General features: G+C 41.2%; 1 protein-coding gene across 1 annotated transcript in view; it reads left to right on the top strand.

The window, feature by feature from the left end:
• The window catches only part of LOC126458476 (serpin B6-like), a 238280-nt gene that overhangs the window by 32768 nt on the left and 185172 nt on the right, over window positions 1–20340 (top strand). Inside the window, exon 2 of the mRNA XM_050095570.1 lies at window positions 11554–11641. Coding sequence (XP_049951527.1) covers window positions 11564–11641 — 78 coding nt within the window. The 5' untranslated portion in view covers window positions 11554–11563. The remainder of the gene's footprint in view (window positions 1–11553; window positions 11642–20340) is intronic.

The following is a 20340-nucleotide window of genomic DNA, read 5'->3' as shown; positions in this document are numbered from 1 at the left end:
TTTGCTCTCTCTGACAGAATTACAATGTAGTCGGTGAACCTCAAAGTTTTTATTTCTTCTCCATGGATTTTAATACCCACTCCGAATTTTTCTTTTGTTTCCTTCACTGCTTGCTCAATATACAGATTGAATAACATTGGGGATAGGCTACAACTCTGTCTCACTCCTTTCCCAACCACTGCTTCCCTTTCATGCCCCTCGACTCTTATAACTACCATCTGGTTTCTGTACAAATTGTAAATAGCCTTTTGCTCCCAATATTTTACCCCCACCACCTTCAGAATTTGAAAGAGAGTATTCCAGTCAGCATTGTCAAAAGATTTCTCTAAGTCTACAAATGCTAGAAATGTTGGTTTGCCTTAATCTATTTTCTAAGTAAGTCGTAGGGTCAGTATTGCCTCACGTGTTCCAATATTTCTATGGAATCCACACTGATCTTCCCCGTGGTCGGGTTCTACCAGTTTTTCCACTCATCTGTAAGGAATTCATGTTAGTATTTTGCAGCCGTGGCTTATTAAACTGATAGTTTGGTAAAATATATCTAAAAACAAAGATGATGTGACTTACCAAATGAAAGTGCTGGCAGGTCGACAGACACACAAACAAACACAAACATACACACAAAATTCAAGCTTTCACAACAAACTGTTGCCTCATCAGGAAAGAGGGAAGGAGAGGGAAAGACGAAAGGATGTGGGTTTTAAGGGAGAGTGTAAGGAGTCATTCCAATCCCGGGAGCGGAAAGACTTACCTTAGGGGGAAAAAAGGACGGGTTACCCGTCAACTCCTATCCTTAATAAAAGTCCTCAATCTTTCCTGCCCCACATCCACACCGGCTATTCAGAGCATCCTCCTACACAAATTAGAACAGCATGCCACCCTCCACCTCAAAAAACTATCCAATCTCCTGGTTTCCCACCTCCAGAAAGGCAACTCACTCACCCTTCACAACCTTTGCAGCAAATCTCAACCACCTCTCATTGCACACAAACCCAGTCTCTCCCATCTACTCAATCTCCCACTTCCAGCTCCACTCCCTCCAAACCTCAAAATTCCAGTCCACACAATCTGGTACCACAACACCCTAATTCAGTAGTTAAACTTTCCTCCAAACCTCTCTCCCATTCCGAAACCTCTGTCCTATCCAAAGGCCTCACCTTCAGCCCCACTCCCTGATTCAACCAAACAGCCCTCGTCAAAGATTTACTGTCCTACACTCGTACTCTCTGCTGGAAGTATCACTTTGCCACGAAGAAAAATGATCCTAATCCTACCCCTAATGATCCAACTCCCCAAGACACTATCCAAATTGAACCCTTCCTGGAACAGTTCCGTCCTCCGTCACAGCAGGACCCACCTCCTCTTCCTCAAAATCACCCTCTCCAAATCTTCCAGGAATTTCTGACATCCAGCCTTGCCTCTCAATCCTTCTTAAAAAACCTTAATCCTACTCCCAACATCACCACTGCTGAAGCCCAGGCTATCCGTGATCTGAAGGCCGACCGGTCCATCGTCATTCTTCCGGCGGACAAGGGTTCCAAGACCGTGGTACTTGATCATCGGGAGTGTGTGGCTGAGGGACTGCATCAGCTTTCAGACAACACCACATACAAAGTTTGCCAAGGTAATCCCATTCCTGATGTCCAGGCGGAGCTTCAAGGAATCCTCAGAACCTTAGTCCCCCTACAAAACCTTTCACCTGACTCCATCAACCTCCTGACCCCACCGACACCCCGCACCCCTACCTTCTACCTTCTTCCTAAAATTCACAAACCCAATCATCCCGGCCGCCCCATTGTAGCTGGTTACCAAGCCCCCACATAACGTATCTCTGCCTACGTAGATCAACACCTTCAACCCATTACATGCAGTCTCCCATCCTTCATCAAAGACACCAACCACTTTCTCGAACGCCTGGAATCCTTACCCAACCCATTACCCCCAGAAACCATCCTTGTAACCATTGATGCCACTTCCTTATACACAAATATCCCGCACGTCCAGGGCCTCGCTGCGATGGAGCACTTCCTTTCACGCCGATCACCTGCCACCCTACCTAAAACCTCTTTCCTCATTACCTTAGCCAGCTTCATCCTGACCCACAACTTCTTCACTTTTGAAGACCAGACATACCAACAATTAAAGGGAACAGCCATGGGTACCAGGATGGCCCCTTTGTACGCCAACCTATTCATGGGTCACTTAGAGGAAGCCTTCTTGGTTACCCAGGCCTGCCAACCCAAAGTTTGGTACAGATTTATTGATGACATCTTCATGATCTGGACTCACAGTGAAGAAGAACTCCAGAATTTCCTCTCCAACCTCAACTCCTTTGGTTCCATCAGATTCACCTGGTCCTACTCCAGATCCCATGCCACTTTCCTTGATGTTGACCTCCACCTGTCCAATGGCCAGCTTCACACATCCGTCCACATCAAACCCACCAACAAGCAACAGTACCACCATTACGACAGCTGCCACCCATTCCTTATCAAACGATCCCTTCCCTACAGCCTAGGTCTTTGTGGCAAACGAATCTGCTCCAGTCCGGAATCCCTGAAGCATTAGACCAACAACCTGACTACAGCTTTCGCATCCCGCGACTACCCTCCCGACCTGGTACAGAAGCAAATAACCAGAGCCACTTCCTCATCCTCTCAAACCCAGAACCTCCCACAGAAGAACCATAAAAGTGCCCCACTTGTGACAGGATACTTTCCGGGACTGGATCAGATTCTGAATGTGGCTCTCCAGCAGGGATACAACTTCCTCAAATCCTGCCCTGAAATGAGATCCATCCTTCATGAAATCCTCCCCACTCCACCAAGAGTGTCTTTCCGCCGTCCACCTAACCTTCGTAACCTCTTAGTTCATCCCTATGAAATCCCCAAACCACCTTCCCTACCCTCTGGCTCCTACCCTTGTAACCGCCCCCGGTGTAAAACATGTCCCATGCACCCTCCCACCACCACCTACTCCAGTCCTGTAACCCGGAAGGTGTACACGATCAAAGGCAGAGCCACGTGTGAAAGCACGCACGTGATCTGCCAACTGACCTGCCTACACTGTGATGCATTCTATGTGGGAATGACCAGCAAAAAACTGTCCATTCGCATGAATGGACACAGGCAGACAGTGTTTGTTGGTAATGAGGATCACCCTGTGGCTAAACATGCCTTGGTTCACGGCCAGCACATCTTGGTGCAGTGTTACACCGTCCGGGTTATCTGGATACTTCCCACTAACACCAACCTATCTGAACTCCGGAGATGGGAACTTGCTCTTCAATATATCCTCTCTTCCCGTTATCCACCGGGCCTCAAACTCCGCTAATATCAAGTTGCCGCCACTCATACCTCACCTGTCATTCAACAACATCTTTGCCTCTGCACTTCTGCCTCAACTGACATCTCTGCCGAAACTCTTTGTCTTTAAATATGTCTGCTTGTGTCTGTATATGTGTGGATGGATATGTGTGTGTGTGCGAGTGTACACCCGTCCTTTTTTCCCCCTAAGGTAACTCTTTCCGCTCCCGGGATTGGAATGACTCCTTACCCTCTCCCTTAAAACCCACATCCTTTTGTCTTTCCCTCTCCTTCCCTCTTTCCTGATGAGGCAGCAGTTTGTTGCGAAAGCTTGAATTTTGTGTGTATGTTTGTGTTTGTTTGTGTGTCTGTCGACCTGCCAGCACTTTCATTTGGTAAGTCACATCATCTTTGTTTTTAGATATATTTTTCCTACGTGGAATGTTTCCCTCTATTATAATGATAGTTTGGTAAGTTTCACATCTGTCAACACCTGCTTTCTTTGGGACTGGAATTATTATATTCTTCTTGAAGTCTGAGGGTATTTTGCCTGTCTCATACATCTTGCTCACCTGATGGTAGAGTTATATCAGGGCAGGCTCTCCCAAGGGTATCAGTAGTTCTAATGGAATGTTGTCTACTCCCGGGGCCTTGTTTCAACTTAGGTCTTTCAGTGCTCTGTCAAACTCTTCGTGCAGTATCATATCTCCCATTTCATCTTCATCTACATCCTCTTCCATTTCCATAATATTGTCCTCAAGAACATCGCCCTTGTATAGACCCTCTACATATTCCTTCCACCTTTGTGCTTTCCCTTCTTTGCTTAGAACTGAGTCTCCAGCTGAGCTCTTGACATTCATGCAAGTGGTGTTCTGTTCTCCAAACGTCTCTTTAATTTTCTTGTAGGCAGTATCTATCTTACCCCTAGTGATATACGCCTCTACATTCTTACATTTGTCCTCTAACTATCCCTGCTTAGCCATTTTGCACTTCCTGTCGATCTTATTTTTGAGACATTTGTATTCCTTTCGCCTGCTTTACTGCATTTTTGTATTTTCTCCTTTCATCAATTAAATTCAGCATCTCTTCTGTTACCTAAGGATTTCTATTAGCCCTTGTCATTTTACCTACTTGATCCTCCACTGCCTTCACTATTTCATCTCTCAAAGCTACCTATTCTTTTTCTACTGTACTTCTTTCCCCCATTCTTGTCAATCGTTCCCTAGTGCTCTCCTTGAAACTCTCTACAACCTCTGGTTCTGTCAGTTTATCCAGGTCCCATCTCCTTAAATTCCCACCTTTTTGCAGTTTCTTCAGTTTTAATCCACAGTTCATAACCAATACATTGTGGTCAGAGTCCACATCTGCCCCTGGTAATATCTTACAATTTAAAACCTGTTTCCTAAATCTCTGTCTTTTCATTATATAATCTATCTGAAACCTTTCAGTATCTCTTCCATGTATACAACCTTCTTTTATAATTTTTGAAGCAAGTGTTAGCTAAAGTTATGCTCTGTGCAAAATTCTACCAGGCGGCTTCCTGTTTCATTCCTTACTCCCATTCCATATTCACCTACTATGTTTCCTTCTCTTCCTTTTCCTACTATCAAATTCCAGTCACCCTTGACTATTAAATTTTCATCTCCCTTCACTATCTGAATAATTTCTTTTATCTCATCATACATTTTATCAATCTCAGCGTCATCTGCGGAGCTAGTTGGCATATAAAATTGTACTACTGTAGTAGGCATGGGCTTTGTATGTATCTTGGCCATAATAATGCATTCACTATGCTGTTTGTAGTAGCTTACCCGCATTCCTATTTTTTTGATTCATTATTAAACCTACTCTTGCATTACCCCTATTTGATTTTGTATTTATAACCCGGTATTCACCTAACCAGAAGTCTTGTTCCTCCTGCCACCGAACTTAACTAATTCTCACTATATCTAACTTTAACCTATCCATTTCCCTGTTTAAATTTTCTAACCTACCTGCCCAATTAAGGGATCTGACATTCCACGCTCTGACCCGTAGAATGCCCTCCTGAGTAGTCCCCGCCCGGAGATCTGAATGGGGGACTATTTTACCTCCAGAATATTTTACCCAAGAGGACGCCATCATCATTTAACCATACAGTAAAGCTGCATGCCATAAGGTAAAATTATGGCTGTAGTTTCCCCTTGCTTTCAGCCATTCGGAGTACCAGCACAGCAAGGCCGTTTTGGTTAGTGTTACAGGGCCAGATCAGTGAGTCATCCAGACTGTTTCGCCTGCAACTACTGAAAAGGCTACTGCTCCTCTTCAGGAACCACACATTTGTCTGATCTCTCAACAGATACTCTTCCATTGTGGTTGCACCTACGGTATGGCTATCTGCATCGCTGAGGCACGCAAGCCTTCCTGGGCGTTTTCCCAAAAAAACATGTAATGAGAGTGGCTGCCATAGGATCAATAGATGGACTACATATGCTAACTAGGGTCTTGCTATAGCCTCCTTGTGCTAGCATCAGCCCAGTTGCTGCATGTAATGCTTCTAGTTCCTTTTTCATTTCTCTGCTAGCCTGGCTCCACTGTGTTTCATCCTGAATTAATTCAGCTACCTGATTTTTCGAAACTTCAGTGGCTTCACTTGGAATTACTGAATGCGTTTCTGGTCACTCCATAACCTCCTTTTTGAACTACACTTGACAACAAGTGGGATCCCTTTATACCAACACAATACCAATAAGCAAAAATAACTATATTAATCTTTTTTCTGTATCATGGCCCACAGAGACTACCTGCACCACCATACTTCATAGCCAGATCTCTACAATTCCACATTTTACTGACACTGCCTTAGTACATGGTAACTCATGCCCTGATAAATTACAAGATTGCCATGGAGTCAGTTATAAATATTCTTCCCTACAGTTATCTGTGAACTGTGATAGTCTGCAGGTACTTGTGGTCTATACAATGCCACTTTCAAGTTACTATGCAGATCCTTCCAACTCAGCATGGCCCCAAAACATAAGAAAAAGAAAAAAGGCCAACAAAAACTGGTTTACCCAATGCACCGCATGATGACAAGTGCTGATGGCTGCTCGTTTACAAGTGTGGCTCATCGATGGCAGTGACAGCTGATGTCAGTACCTCAGGTGCCCAACGTGTAGGACTGTAATTTCTCCCAGCACCAGGCAGCATGTAAGAGCCACTCTGTGACATGAATGTAGTGTGGCAGAAACACTGCTGATGTTAATGTTAAGTGTCAGCTCCCTTTCTTGACACCATGACTCAAGAGTGAAGAGCGGAAGTGAGTGATGCTGGAGAGCTAATGAAACATCATTCAGTTAACAATCATTTATTGGTTGGTTGGTTGGTTTTTTGGGGAAGGAGACCAGACAGTGAGGTCATTGGTCTCATCGGATTAGGGAAGGACGGGGAAGGAAGTCGGCCGTGCCCTTTGAAAGGAACCATCCCGGCATTTGGCTGGAGTGATTTAGCGAAATCACGGAAAACCTAAATCAGGATGGCCAGACGTGGGATTGAACTGTCGTCCTCCCGAATGCGAGTCCAGTGTCTAACCACTGCGCCACCTCGCTCGGTCATTTAGTGGCAAAAGTTATATGTTCATACCATCTTCTCAGTGCCACCTAATAGCAACCATGCTGAGACCATGTTGCTTGAAAGCTTAAGGTAGTATGTCAGTGCCCGGCAAGGAACTTGCTAAGTGCTGATATTACCTGAGGTCAGTGCCATACCCCTTAGGAAGGTGTGGCAGTCTTGCATCTATACAGCTCAGCGCAGCTGTGGGTGTCTGTTGGGTGCTGTCAATGAGAGAAACTGGGCCTAAGCTTGCTTCCAGAATGCTGCATACCCTTGCAGTCCATTGTCGAGATGGCATGAAAGTAGAGCACTTATCAGTAACATATGGTACCAGTATACACCCAATAAGGTGGTACTTGTATTGCCCCAGTAGTGGCATCACAGGCACTCAACACCCAAGTTGAACAGCCTGCAGGTGGGCAGGTCATTTATTCATCCATAGAAGATCAGCCTGGCCACCATCCTCATTGTTGTGATAGGAAGGATTGCGGCTTGGCAAATAAGAAGTTCTCTCCACAGGAAGACAGCTGTGGACTTGTAGCAGTGGACTCCAAGGTGTCTGCAACTTGTAGAAACTTGCTGGATTCATCAGGGCATCCTACAAAATAATAGAGCTGTTCTTTTACTGGTATCCATTATGCATAAGGAATGCCTCACTTTGAGAATGAACCTGAGGAATGCAGAGGTTTTATAGCAAGTGATGACATGATTTCCCCCTCCCATCGCCCACCACAGATACACTGGTGTCTAAATGTGGTGTTGTTTTCTGAGCCTATCAGCACTCTCAGCTCCTCTAGTGTTCAACTTCAGGTTTACAAAACATTCCTTTGTGCAAAGACATCCTGGAGGAGGTGGAAGTTAGTGTTTAACATCTCATCGACAATGAGGTTATTAGAGATGGTGCAAAAACTCAAGATTAGGGAAGGATGGGGAAGGAAAGTAGCTGTGCACTTTTGAAGGAACCATCACAGCATTTGCCTTAAGCAGTTTAGGGAAACGACAGAAAACGTAAATCAGGATGACTGGACACAGGTTTGAACCGTTGTCCTGAATGCGAGTCCAGTGTGCTAACCACTGTGCTACCACACTTGGTCAAAGGCATCCAGAAAGGCATCTTATGACATCTCTTGGTGAAGCTACTACATTTAACCTCATTACAGTAGAGTGTTCTGTCTGCCCTGCGCTGCTGTCAAAGTGCTGCATCTGTTGTTGTTGGCTTCCATTTAACAAAGTCTGATGAAATGAGCTTCCAGCTTGTTTGTACTTTTGGCCTCTTGCATTGACATTCGGTTACAACACCACTGAGTAGCTGGTAGACTCGCCTCACTTTGCGATGTCTCACATAGTTTCAAACAAAATTTTATTCCTGCACTTACTTACTATTCTACTGTGCAGCACTATGATGTCACAATATTCTAAAAACTCTGTAAAACATGTCAACAATGTGAACAGTGTGACATTTACTTCAATTGTCTAGAACCTAGCAGAGGTTACATACAAGAAAAAACACAGTTAGACTGAAACCAATTACTTTACCAAATCTATGATGTCAAAATATTTTAAAGTGCATTGGAAAATGTAATGTTTATGTTGTAACAGTGTCTGAATACAGGAAGTGTCTATTCTATCTGGGCAGCTACATTTTGGGAAACTATGGCTCTGTTTTCTGTATCTCTATGTACATGCAGAATAAGGACATGCGGAATAAGGAAGGTAGTAAATTTTTTCTTGTTGAGTTCGTATTATAGTGTATGTCTACCGAGGTAGCAGTGATACATGCGAGTTGAATACAGTAAAGTACCATCATGCCTAAAGTACCATCACACACACACACACACACACACACACACACACACACACAAAATTGACAAAATAAGTTGCTTTGTTACACTATAACACTTAGAATGCAGAATGATGTGAGCTGTTTAAAACACACACTATGAGAAAGAGAACCAGAGATGGTAACAGATAGAGATGTGACATTTCCAAAGGCAGCATCAAAGTCAATACCTCAGAAATAAAATAAAATGACTTACCATTTCTTGTGAGACATCTCCCACTTAGCTAGCACAATAAAGCTCAAAAGAATTAAAAATTGCTATATCTAAACTGTCTGTATTTTTATATAAGTTGTATTATATGTAATATTTTGCACACTTTGCAAGTACAATGAGTCATTAAATGTGCCTAACATCTAACACAAGATGTTCTCTGTAAGCCCACTCCCCATTGCCATGGACACTAAACAAATGTTGTACCACATATCAAGTTGATGTTATTCTATATAAAGTACAGATAGGTACTAAATGAAATATAAAACAGTACAAAGTTCTATATCTATGGATCACATCAATATACAGTCTCTTAAGTGAGAATACAGCACCCACGAGCATGCAGAAGTACCACAACACAACATGGCATGTGGGGTGTCACATTGGCCTGCTGGAATTGTCCAATTCCGTCGGAATGCACAGTGGACATAAATGGATGCATGTGATCAGACAGGGTGTTAACATATATGTTGTATCTAGACATATCAGGAGTTCCATAACACTCCAACTACACACACCCCACACCATTACACAGCCTCCACCACCTTGAACAGTCCCCTGCTGGCATGCAGGGCCCATGGATTCATGAGGTTGTCTCCATACATGTACACATCCAGCCTCTCAATACAATTTGAAATGCGACTCACCCAACCAGGCAACATATTTCCATTCATCAAGAGCCCAATGTCAGTGTTTCCTGATGTTTATGGTACACTCATGAAATGATCATATGGGAAAATCCCACTTCATTGGTACCTCGGAGATGCTGTGTCACATCACTCGTGCACCAACTATGACACCACATTCAAACTCACTTAAATCTTGTTAACCGGCCATTGTAACAGCAGTGACTAATCTTACAACTGCACCAGACACTTGTTGTCTTACATAGGCACTGGGGACCACAGTGCCATATTCTGCCTGTTAACATACCTCTGTATTTTAATACACAGTTTCTTTGGTGCTTCAGTGTATATGTACAGAATATTACTCAAGGTTTGTAATTTTGTAAAATAAATGTATATTGTTACATAGCTATAAGATCAAGAAAAGATTTAAACAGGAATATTAATGTTCTGTAAAATTTATAAATTTGTACTTAGCTCATTCTTATCCTGGACCCTTCAGTTATTTACTTGGAAACAAAATCATTGTCTATACTGGTCACAAAGCTCTATGTAATATCCAAGAGTGCAAATTATGCCACAGTAGAATTACAAGGTGTGTGGCCTGTTTGCAATAGTTTTATTGCCCTGTGAAATACATGAAAGGAAAATAGAATGTTATTGTAGATGTTTAATTAGGTTACCAGTGGGGGTATGAAGATCAGAATGGTATTGAAGAAGTAGAGAGAAGTTACAAAATAATGTACAAAAATTGTGTAAAGGATGAAAAGGATATTAGAAAAATTTATGACCAATTTTGAAGAAATCAGAATCATAATGAAAATCGGAAACAGGTAAAAAGCTATTTAGGATGGAAGGGATATGAAAAATCCAGCAGTTTTATTAAATATATAAGGCAATTTTGTTTTGAAGACATAGTCCAGATGGTAATGGTGAGGTAATTCATGGGCCAGAACAATATACTGAAACTCTAATAAAATACACACATGAAAGTTTTAGACATTGTGCATCATTGAAGCACATTCAATAGTTTCAAGAAAATGTATACAACATTGCTAAGAGATTCAGAAAGTGCTTAGCTACTTGTGACAGCTGCCAGCTTGTAAAAGTCTTCAATCAAACATGTAAGGGATATTTACAGGGTGTTACTCCAAAAAGGCTGATGAATTTAGTAGGCATTAACTTGTTTGGGCAACTAACCAAAGCAAAAGGGGCATACAGATACATATATTTGGAATGGTGGATTTATTTTCTAAGTTCATAACATCCTTTAAAGACATCCTTTAAAGAAAGCAACAAATAAGAAAATCATATGAAAGATCATTCAGAACTATTTCAAAAGCTTAGCTGACAATTCTTTCTAATAATGGGAGTCCATTCAATTTTAAAACATATAAAAATCTTGTCAATGAGAAAAACATAAAAGATATATTGGTTGAGTCAGACTATTGTTTGGAATCAACTCCAAAGTTGACTGTTTCATGCCGGTTAGAAAACTTCTGGCATATTAAAATCCCATAATCTTTCAGTTTGCATTACGATAAAAAAATCAGATTGGTTAAGAAAATTTTGTGCCTTTGTTATTTAGAAACGCAGTATCTCCATAGGAAAAAAGCACCTTTTTGTTACACTTTTAGATGATGGGCATAGAATACCTGTCATTTTTGGTCAACTTAAATTTAGGAGGGATGGAAAATTAACTAGCTATTTTTGGAAGTTTTCATTGTTAGCACAAACTGTACATGGTACACAAGGTGCCAATAATACTCCCTTTTTCATTAACTACAGAAAGGAAAATATCAGTATTACTTCTTCACATTTTGAGCGTGATGACAATATCTACACTACTGCTCAAATTATTGAGTGCCCTGATACTACATGCGTACATCTTCCACCAAACAATAAACCACAAAGCAATGTTTTCCAGTTCTTTGTCATATGTAGAACTGTTTTTTTTATCAGCCATCTTTTCTGTTGCAGGTGCTCAAACATGGCAACTGAAAGCATAGAAAAAGCTCTCCAAACAATATGTCAAGGAAACCAAAAGTTTACCTTCAGTATTTATAAGGTCAGTAAGTGACTATAGACTTGAATGATTTTAGTTGTGGCATTAATATCTGTGTAAAGAAAGTCCTAATGTTGTTAAGTAAAACTTATTTCCTGTTGGTATGAGACAAATTTTCATCAGATTAAATAATGTAGACAGCAGCTAAAAAATGTAAAAAAAAACTGCTTTAGTTATCCATTTAAACTTGTTGGATGGAAACATGTTATCTTACAGGATTACATGTTTTTATAATGACTTACTTTCTGCTGTTAGTGTTGTACAGTATTTGCAGAACATCAAGAACACAATATTCAGCAAGATTCATTGCAATAGGGCTTTGATCCCAACAGGTCATCCTTGTTTGGTTTTGAGCAATTTCTCAAAATAACTTCTGGTGAATCCTGATGTTCTTTCCTTAATAAAGAAACAGACATGTCCATCTAACATCTTTGCTAAAATTATAGCTAATAACTCCATTGTCATTAATATACTTTCCTTCATTTGTTTTTCTAACTAGCATTGTTGATGGTTTGCCATTCATTTACTCCATACAATGTATTTCAATGCTAAGAAACATCTCTGTGTCATCAGTAAACATACAGAGGTTCCACATGAAGCCTCCCTGAGTTCCAGATCAGATTTAAAAAAGGAACCATGAGATGTAGACATTTAGGTCTACAGTTTATAACATCATGTAAAGTAACTCAAAAAGTTTTGTACGAAAAAAATTAATCCACTTCTGCATGGCCTCCTTTCATAACTTGTAAAATGTTTAGACAATATTCTGTCTCAACCCAAGTGTGCACAAGCATGTCTGGAGTGATGGAGGCTATTGATTAGATTAGATTAGATTAGATTAGATTAGATTAGATTAATACTAGTTCCATGGATCATGAATACGATATTTCGTAATGATGTGGAACGAGTTGAATTTTCCAATACATGACATAATCAGGTTAATTTAACAACATACTTAAGTTAATATAACTACTTTTTTTGTGTTTTTTATTTTTATTTTTTTATTTTTTTTTATTTTTTTAATATTTTTTTTCTTAATTTATATCTAAAAATTCCTCTATGGAGTAGAAGGAGTTGTCATTCAGAAATTCTTTTAATTTCTTCTTAAATACTTGTTGGTTATCTGTCAGACTTTTGATACTATTTGGTAAGTGACCAAAGACTTTAGTGCCAGTATAATCCACAGTTCTTCTGTAGATATCACCAAGGTCACATACAGACAAGACATATGCAAAGCCTTTCCTGAAACCCCACAAGAAGAAGTTCACAGGGACTATGGAGACTTTTGTAGCCCCTTGGTTGGTCCATCACATCATATCCATCTCTGTGGAAGTTGTTGGTCCAGACACCTACAAACATATAAACTCCAGTGTGTTGGTGTACAATCACATTTGGCTGAAGGGGAAAAGCTGCCAGACAGTAAATTGTTGAAGGTTTACTGGTTGCTTGATGAAAAAGGCTAGTCCAGTTGTATTGTCTTCAATCAGCAAATAAGATAGTTTCACCTTTCTGCTGTCTCTGGCAGGTTCCCGAAAACAGTGGACTGGATGCAAATGTTGGGTTGATTAAACCTTCCCACATGTGTCGAAGATAGCATGATCAGAGAAAATGAGATTCCATAGATACCTGGGTTTTGCGCAGTCAGGTCCAACATCTCCAAAGCAAATTCATGGCAATGTTGCAAGAGATTTTTCTTCACTGATTGCACAATTTGAACATTTTAAGCATGCAAACAAAGTCATTTATGCAGTACATAGTGGATTGTTGAGCATTGGACGCTTAGTTCCTGTGATGGTCAATGAACTGACTTTGATGGGTTTCATTGGTTGGTCTTTATGATCTCCTCTATCATCTTATCAAATGTGTATTTTCTGTCAGAAATGACTGTCTGTTTACGCTTCAGCAGCTAATTACTTGTCATACCAAGCATTAATTGTCTTAGTGTCTGGTGGGTCCCTTTGAAATTCACTTTGAAAAGAACTTTGAACAGCAATGGGTGATTTCTTTTCCATTTACCATACATGCAGTGGACTCTGTTGAGGTATAGTTGTTTGTGGTAGTTGTTTAGTATCTGAAAGGAATCAAAAGACATCATTTAGAAACAAATCTATGCAAAAAGTTTTGAGTTTCTTTACATGATGCCACCAACTGCAGGTATCTGTGTCTCATAGATTTTTGTAATTGCATTTGGAATTCAGGAAAATGTCACATGGACACCCATACAACAAGGGACATCAGGTAGAACACATGTTTTTTTGGTTGTTATGTGGTCTTCAGTCTGAAGGCTGATTTGATGGAGCTCTCCACAATACTGTAGCCTTTGCAAGCCTCTTCATCTCCAAAAAATAAATGCACTCTACATCTGTTTGAATCTGCTTACTGTATTTAAATCTTGGTCTCCTTCTAATATTTTATCAGCAGTTAGTCGGTTTTGTGTGTCTACATAGCGGAAATTACTGCAGGCTCCCATGATGCCTAGCAGGTGAGATTGATACCATACTTCAGCGCAACATTATTCAGTACCTCCCCTTCAGTCTTATGTCCTGAGTGTGGAGCATCTGCTTCGTGGAGCCCATTAAATTATAGGGAATGCAGTAAGATCTGATCTATCTTTGTGAACTATATGCAAACCATTGTGGTACCATGAGTGTAGCCCTTAGAGACTGAAATCCCCAACTGTGTTAGATTAACTTTATGTCCGGTAACTCAAGTTCATTTATTTGTATTTTGTATTTACTTTACTCACTATGTTAGATTAGCTTTACTTATGGTACCTCAAGTTTATTTATTTTTATTCTGTATTTTCCTTTGATCATGATATTTGATTAGAAATACTCACAGTACCCCCAGGTTCATTTATTTGTATTTGCATATTTTTTTCATCACTGTGTCAGATTTGCACTCTTTACTATACCTGATGATCATTAACAATGTTTCTCGTGTTGTCTTAAAGAATTGTGTAAACTGATTCCACTGCACATGGATGGTGGGCACCCCTTGTGTGCATTCGTAATGCCTTCAGGAGTGGTGAGGATTACCAGATAGACTCAACTGAGAATTTTCGTTCATAGACATTTTTGTGTCAATGCATTCTGCAATTAATTGTGCATGTTGACGTCGCAATAAACGAACTGTTTTGAATTCACATCTTTTTTGTTATATTCTTCTCATACTTTACCTGTCTGTTTTATCCTCCAGCCTAGCAAACTGATGGTATCCACCTGTCTTGTTCATTGAGAAACTAATTCCGACACTGCTGACCCCCAAATGAACCACCCCCTCTCTTGACCAAGCTCCGCACTAGGCTGCATTGAATGGCTGCTGATATCAAGTTCCCCCACCACCCAGCTGGCACTCGACACACTTGGTTCCATGCACAATTCAGCACACTACTCTGTCATTCCAGTGTTAACACAGTGTATGAAACATCATATTCCAGGGCAAGTCCATTCCCAGCTTACCGCTACCTTCAGCTTCAGTCCCAGGCATCAACCAAACCCACCTTCCCCTGATTAACAGATGCATATGGTCAGGTTTCACACATTCCTCAGCCACTGGGTGCAGCTCACAGGGACTGCCACTGCTCCAGTGCACCTCCATCTCCGCAGACAGCCCACACCACAATCCACCTGATATCTTTAGACTCCCATGACCTTCTGGCAGTGGTTTGCTTCCATAGAGGCAATATTTGGAGGCTCCTCAATCATCATCAACTCAACACCATTTGCCAAATCAGCTGTGCAGTTTGAACCTTTGGTCACCACAGAGGCATGTGACACCATCATGGCATCTAGATGATTTGGTACCCGGAAAGAGCAGCTGATAGCTGGTTGATCCCATAAAAAATGCAGTACCCACGTGAACTATTTTCATCAGGATATAGCGAAATAAGTGCTGTATCATTGTGAGAGATACAGAGGAAAGTGAGTGAGCCAGTACTTACCCCAGTTCACTACTACCAGTGCCATGTCATCATTAAATGCCTGTACATAGCATACAAAGGATTGCTCCATAACCTAAGGGTGTAAGTAAAAAATTGAAATAATTTTTCCAAACTTTGTCAGTGTATGCTGCAGTATATTAATGTTAACATTGTGAAGTCTCAGAATGATCAAATGAATATGTTTTACTAAATATATTATTTTAGGAAAAAAATAAGAAGTGTTAAATAATGAAGCTAGAAAGCTAAAAATTATTCGTAATGTGCAAATATATGTCACAATCAAAAGTTACTAGTCTCAACTTGATCTGAGCACTGTTTTGTTCAAAATTGGTGTTTTTATGAAAATTTGGAGGCCCTAAATTTTAGACTCAGAAAGATGAAAATTCATATGTAGCTGCAATTTGACATTAAAAACATTAACTAGGTTACACCAAGAAGCTATCTGTATTAGTTTTCAAGTCTTTACTAAAAAAACATATCTGGAACAAAAATGTCACTATTCATAATAGATAGAATATCATTTGTATTTGTCACAGAAAGTATTAATTATAACACTCAAAATGAAAATTCATATGTAGCTGCAGTTTGACATAAAAACATTAACTAGGTTACACCAAGAAGCTATCTGTATTAGTTTTCAAGTCTTTACTAAAAAAACAAATCTGGAACAAAAATGTCACTATTCATAATAGATAGAATATCATTTGTATTTGTCACAGAAAGTATTAATTATAGCACTCAATTACATTGATGAAATAATACAGCTGTACCAAGTTTCAAGACTTTAGTGTAGATAACAATCATTACATGGAATCTTAAAGTGGCAGTTAAGAGTTCATGTACTATTATCAGTTCCATTCTAAAAATTCTAGCTGGCAAAATTTGAATGCAGGAAGCTAAAACTGATTCAGTAACTAAAGCAAACTTAAATTATATAAAAACTAAGAAGATTGTAAATTGTTAAACAACAGAGTTATTAATATGTGTCTGAGAAAAGGGCCATTTAGATGCTGCTACCTGTGCCTAGAGTGGTTGATAGCAGATATTTGGCAGTCCGCTGTGCCCGTATATAAATACAGCCCCAGAGGCAGTAAGAAGAAAGACTTTGCTCTGGGATATCAATCTGCATGTGTCAGTCAAATGCCTGTGTCTGTTGTACCTCATATGACGTCACAGACAGGCAGCTAGCAAATGCGTTTTTGATATAAGTAGGAAGTGAACTCATGAGGATTGTACACTGTCCTGGATTGCTTAGATTTCATGGAAGTAACTTTTTGTGTGCTGCCTGTAATGTTGACACAACAGTGTGGCAAGTGGCAAGATTATTTTCCAGTTTTAAGGCAATTGATGATTAGAAGTCAGGGTGATAGACAATATTTCTTGGAGCTTCCTATAGAGACCTTCTATGAACTGTTTATAGTGCTGTTTCTAGTAGGGACATTATTATTATTATTGCTATCATTATCAGAATAAATATTATTATATTTTGTGCGTGTGAACTTTTACTGAATATATTAATCAGTTACAATCAAAACTCTTATTTGTAGTCATAGTTCCTGATCCCACTGATTAAATAGCAAATAGAAACATTTTCTTTCAGTGAGTATGAAGAGTAATGTGGACTTGCAGTCTGGAAATTATGGTCAGTACATTCTCCATTGCTTTCTGGCTGACGGCAGAAATAGTTTTCAAGCTCTTGTAAAAGGTCAAGGAGATTAGTTAATTTACACTCCACTCAACAAGGTAAATGCGCTGAGATCCAGCTCTCACAACACTTCCACCTCTCCTGTACACCTGCTGGGCCTATGATCATTCCCAACATGCTGCTACTTGTGAACTGACTTGGATTTCTGCCTGTCGAAGACTGCACAGCATTAGTTGCACGTGAATGTATGAATGTTGACATGGTAGTCATCATGGCAGACAGGTTCTTCGATTCCCTCAACCCCCTCTCCACCACCACGCAAAATCGTGATGTTCCTTTGCACAGTCTCCCACATATATAAGCCACATCAGCAACCACACACTCCATGTCCCACAAACTTATCCATGGTCAAGGTGTAGCTCATGCCCCACATGATTAGCATGATGATCAAGCTCCCTCATACCCTGCACTGTGCCCATGCCTGTCTCTGCCTTTCAGTGCCTATGACTTCCTGCATACACAGACACGTTTCACACAAACTCTCAACCAGCTAGTAGTGATCAGAACGTTCAGGGTGCCAGTTGTCTTTGCTAGTATCATGAGTGCTTTTACAGCAACACTACAAACTGTGAGGTACTGTGCACATGGTCCTCAACACTGACAGCAGACAGCTGTAGGTGCACCTGATTGCTCTGCTAATTCTCACTGCCTGCTCATGCATGATCATTGGAACCCCTCCTCCCCAACAGCCTACCTGCTTCACACTAGCCTCAATCTCCACATCTGTTCTTGCAAACTGTTACCCTCTGCTGGCCCACTCCTCCCTCTTCCTCACTGTGATGAAAGGTTCTCTAGTCACAACCTACTGCTCCCATACATGATCCGTTGACCTTGGCCTTGGCTGAGATTTCACAGATGCCTTTACCATGGATGATGTTATGGATCCTATCACTGGTGCCAACTTCATTGCCCATTGTGCCCATTCCTTGTAGATCCTGTACTGTCACCTCTTTCACCATCAAGCAACTGTCATATTCTGGCCTCTTTGCTGACCTACTTGGTGAATTTCCTTTCACACATCCTTGCAGTGCCCCATAGGAGAAACACCTACATCTCAATGACACCAGCCCCTACCCCCATGGTTTTCTGCCACCTCCTGTCACTTCCCGTGGATTAGCAAAGAGCTTTGCAGACTGAAATCAAAGCAGCAATCATTTTTGTGTGTTCTGCACCTTGATGAGCTCAAGGGCTGTGCACTTCATCTGAGGAAAAGAATACCCTTAATGCCAGAATGGTCCCTGACCACTACCCAGTGCCCTTTGTCTGGCACAACTGTCTTCAGCAAGGTAGACTGAGAAAAAGCACTTAAGTAGAGTCTGGTCTACCCAGAAGATATGGAGAAGACGCCAATAATCAACCCGTTCAGACTTTTTGAAAATGAATTTATCCCCTTCAGGCTCCATAACACCACCCAGGCCTGACAACGCTTTCTCAACAGTGTCCTGTATGGTACCTCAGTTATTTTGTGTACCTGGATGATATCCTCATCTACTCATGCAATCTCATGGAGCAGCACCAAAACCTCCAGGAGGTATTTGCCCACCCTCAAGAAGTGGGAATCATCACCAGTCTGGAGAAGCATGTCTTCAGTGTTCTGGAGATTTACTTCCTTGGACACAGCATATCGTCTGTGGGTTCCTACCCACTGGACAAGAAACTTCAAGCCCATGACCTGCAACTTTTAAAGAACTTTGCAGATTCCTCAGGATGGCAAATTTTTCCTGCACCATCTGAAGAAAGATGCAAGCATGCAAGCACCACTCACTGCTGCATTCCAGGGCAACCACTCTATAGGTAGCAGGCCCATTGCCTGGAAGGTGTCAATGACAGAAAGTTTCGAACAAACAGTACGAGACCTCTTGCACTTTGCCTTCCTGACCCATTCCCTTTCGACCGCCCCACTCACAGTCATTACTGGCACCAGCCAATGTGCCCCAGGCATCGTCGTTCAACAACACATTTAATTGTTCCTGGCAGCTGTTAGGATTCTTTTCCATGAAGTTCTCTGAGCCACAACAAAATTGGCCATTTATAACTTAGATTTCCTCAGTGTATACAAGGCAATTAAGTACTTCCACCCCTCAGTGGAAGGACACTCATCCATAGAGTTCATTGACCTCTATCCCATTACGATACTGTGTTGACAAAAGTAAGGCACACAGATTTCACCTAGGCTGTTCTGTCAACATATATAGTACATGTCCATTATAATTATCCGGGCTGTTATGCCGTGGTCGGTTGATGAATTCTGTGGTGATTCCCAACGTTTCGTCTCCGACTGCGGGAGACATCTTCAAGGGGGTCCGTAGCTTGATGGAAGGTCCAACACACACACTGGCTCGCTACTGACTGCCGCTAAATTCCGTGTCCGCGTGCCCCCGCGCCGCAGCGTGACGTCACGTGTTTTGAAAACGTCAGTGCAATTGGCCGCTGTCCGTCGCCGTCGATCGCCGTTGCCATCACCCAGTTGTGGACGGGTGGTACACATCTTCTTTAACACCAGCATCTATATACCGTTTAATTTGACGCCCTCCTCCTTTCGGTTGAAATTATTTGGGTGTTTAGCGATTTTGATTGCCTCCCTGTAGAGCCTTTCGTAGTATCCGCTCGTGGTCGCTAGTACTTCCGTCTCCTCGAAACGAATATTGTGGTTCCCTGGCTGGAAAGCATGCTCCGCAACAGCTGATCGTTCCGTTTCTCCTTTTCTACAATTTCCCTTGTGCTCTTCCAAACGTTTAGAAACAGTTCTTTTGGTGGTACCCACATAAACATCACCACAGCTGCATGGGATCCTATACACTCCAGATTTTTCCAATGGTTTGCGAGCGTCCTTGGCAGTCCTAAGGTATTCCTGTATCTTCCTGGTGGGCTTGTAAATTATGGTAATATTCCACTTCGTCAAGATCCTACCTATTGTTTCCGTTACATTTTTAACAAACGGCAGGAAAACCTTAGATTTTGCAGTAGCCTGTATGTCAGTATGATTTCTGCATGGCTGCCTCAACGCACGTTTTATTTCGGCGGACGAATATCCATTCTTCGTTAGTGCATTGT

This window comes from Schistocerca serialis, chromosome 2 (genome assembly GCF_023864345.2).
Source record: "Schistocerca serialis cubense isolate TAMUIC-IGC-003099 chromosome 2, iqSchSeri2.2, whole genome shotgun sequence".
NCBI lineage: Eukaryota > Metazoa > Arthropoda > Insecta > Orthoptera > Acrididae > Schistocerca > Schistocerca serialis.
The sequence above is the reverse complement of the archived record's forward strand: the minus strand, read 5'-3'. Positions and strand labels throughout refer to the sequence as shown.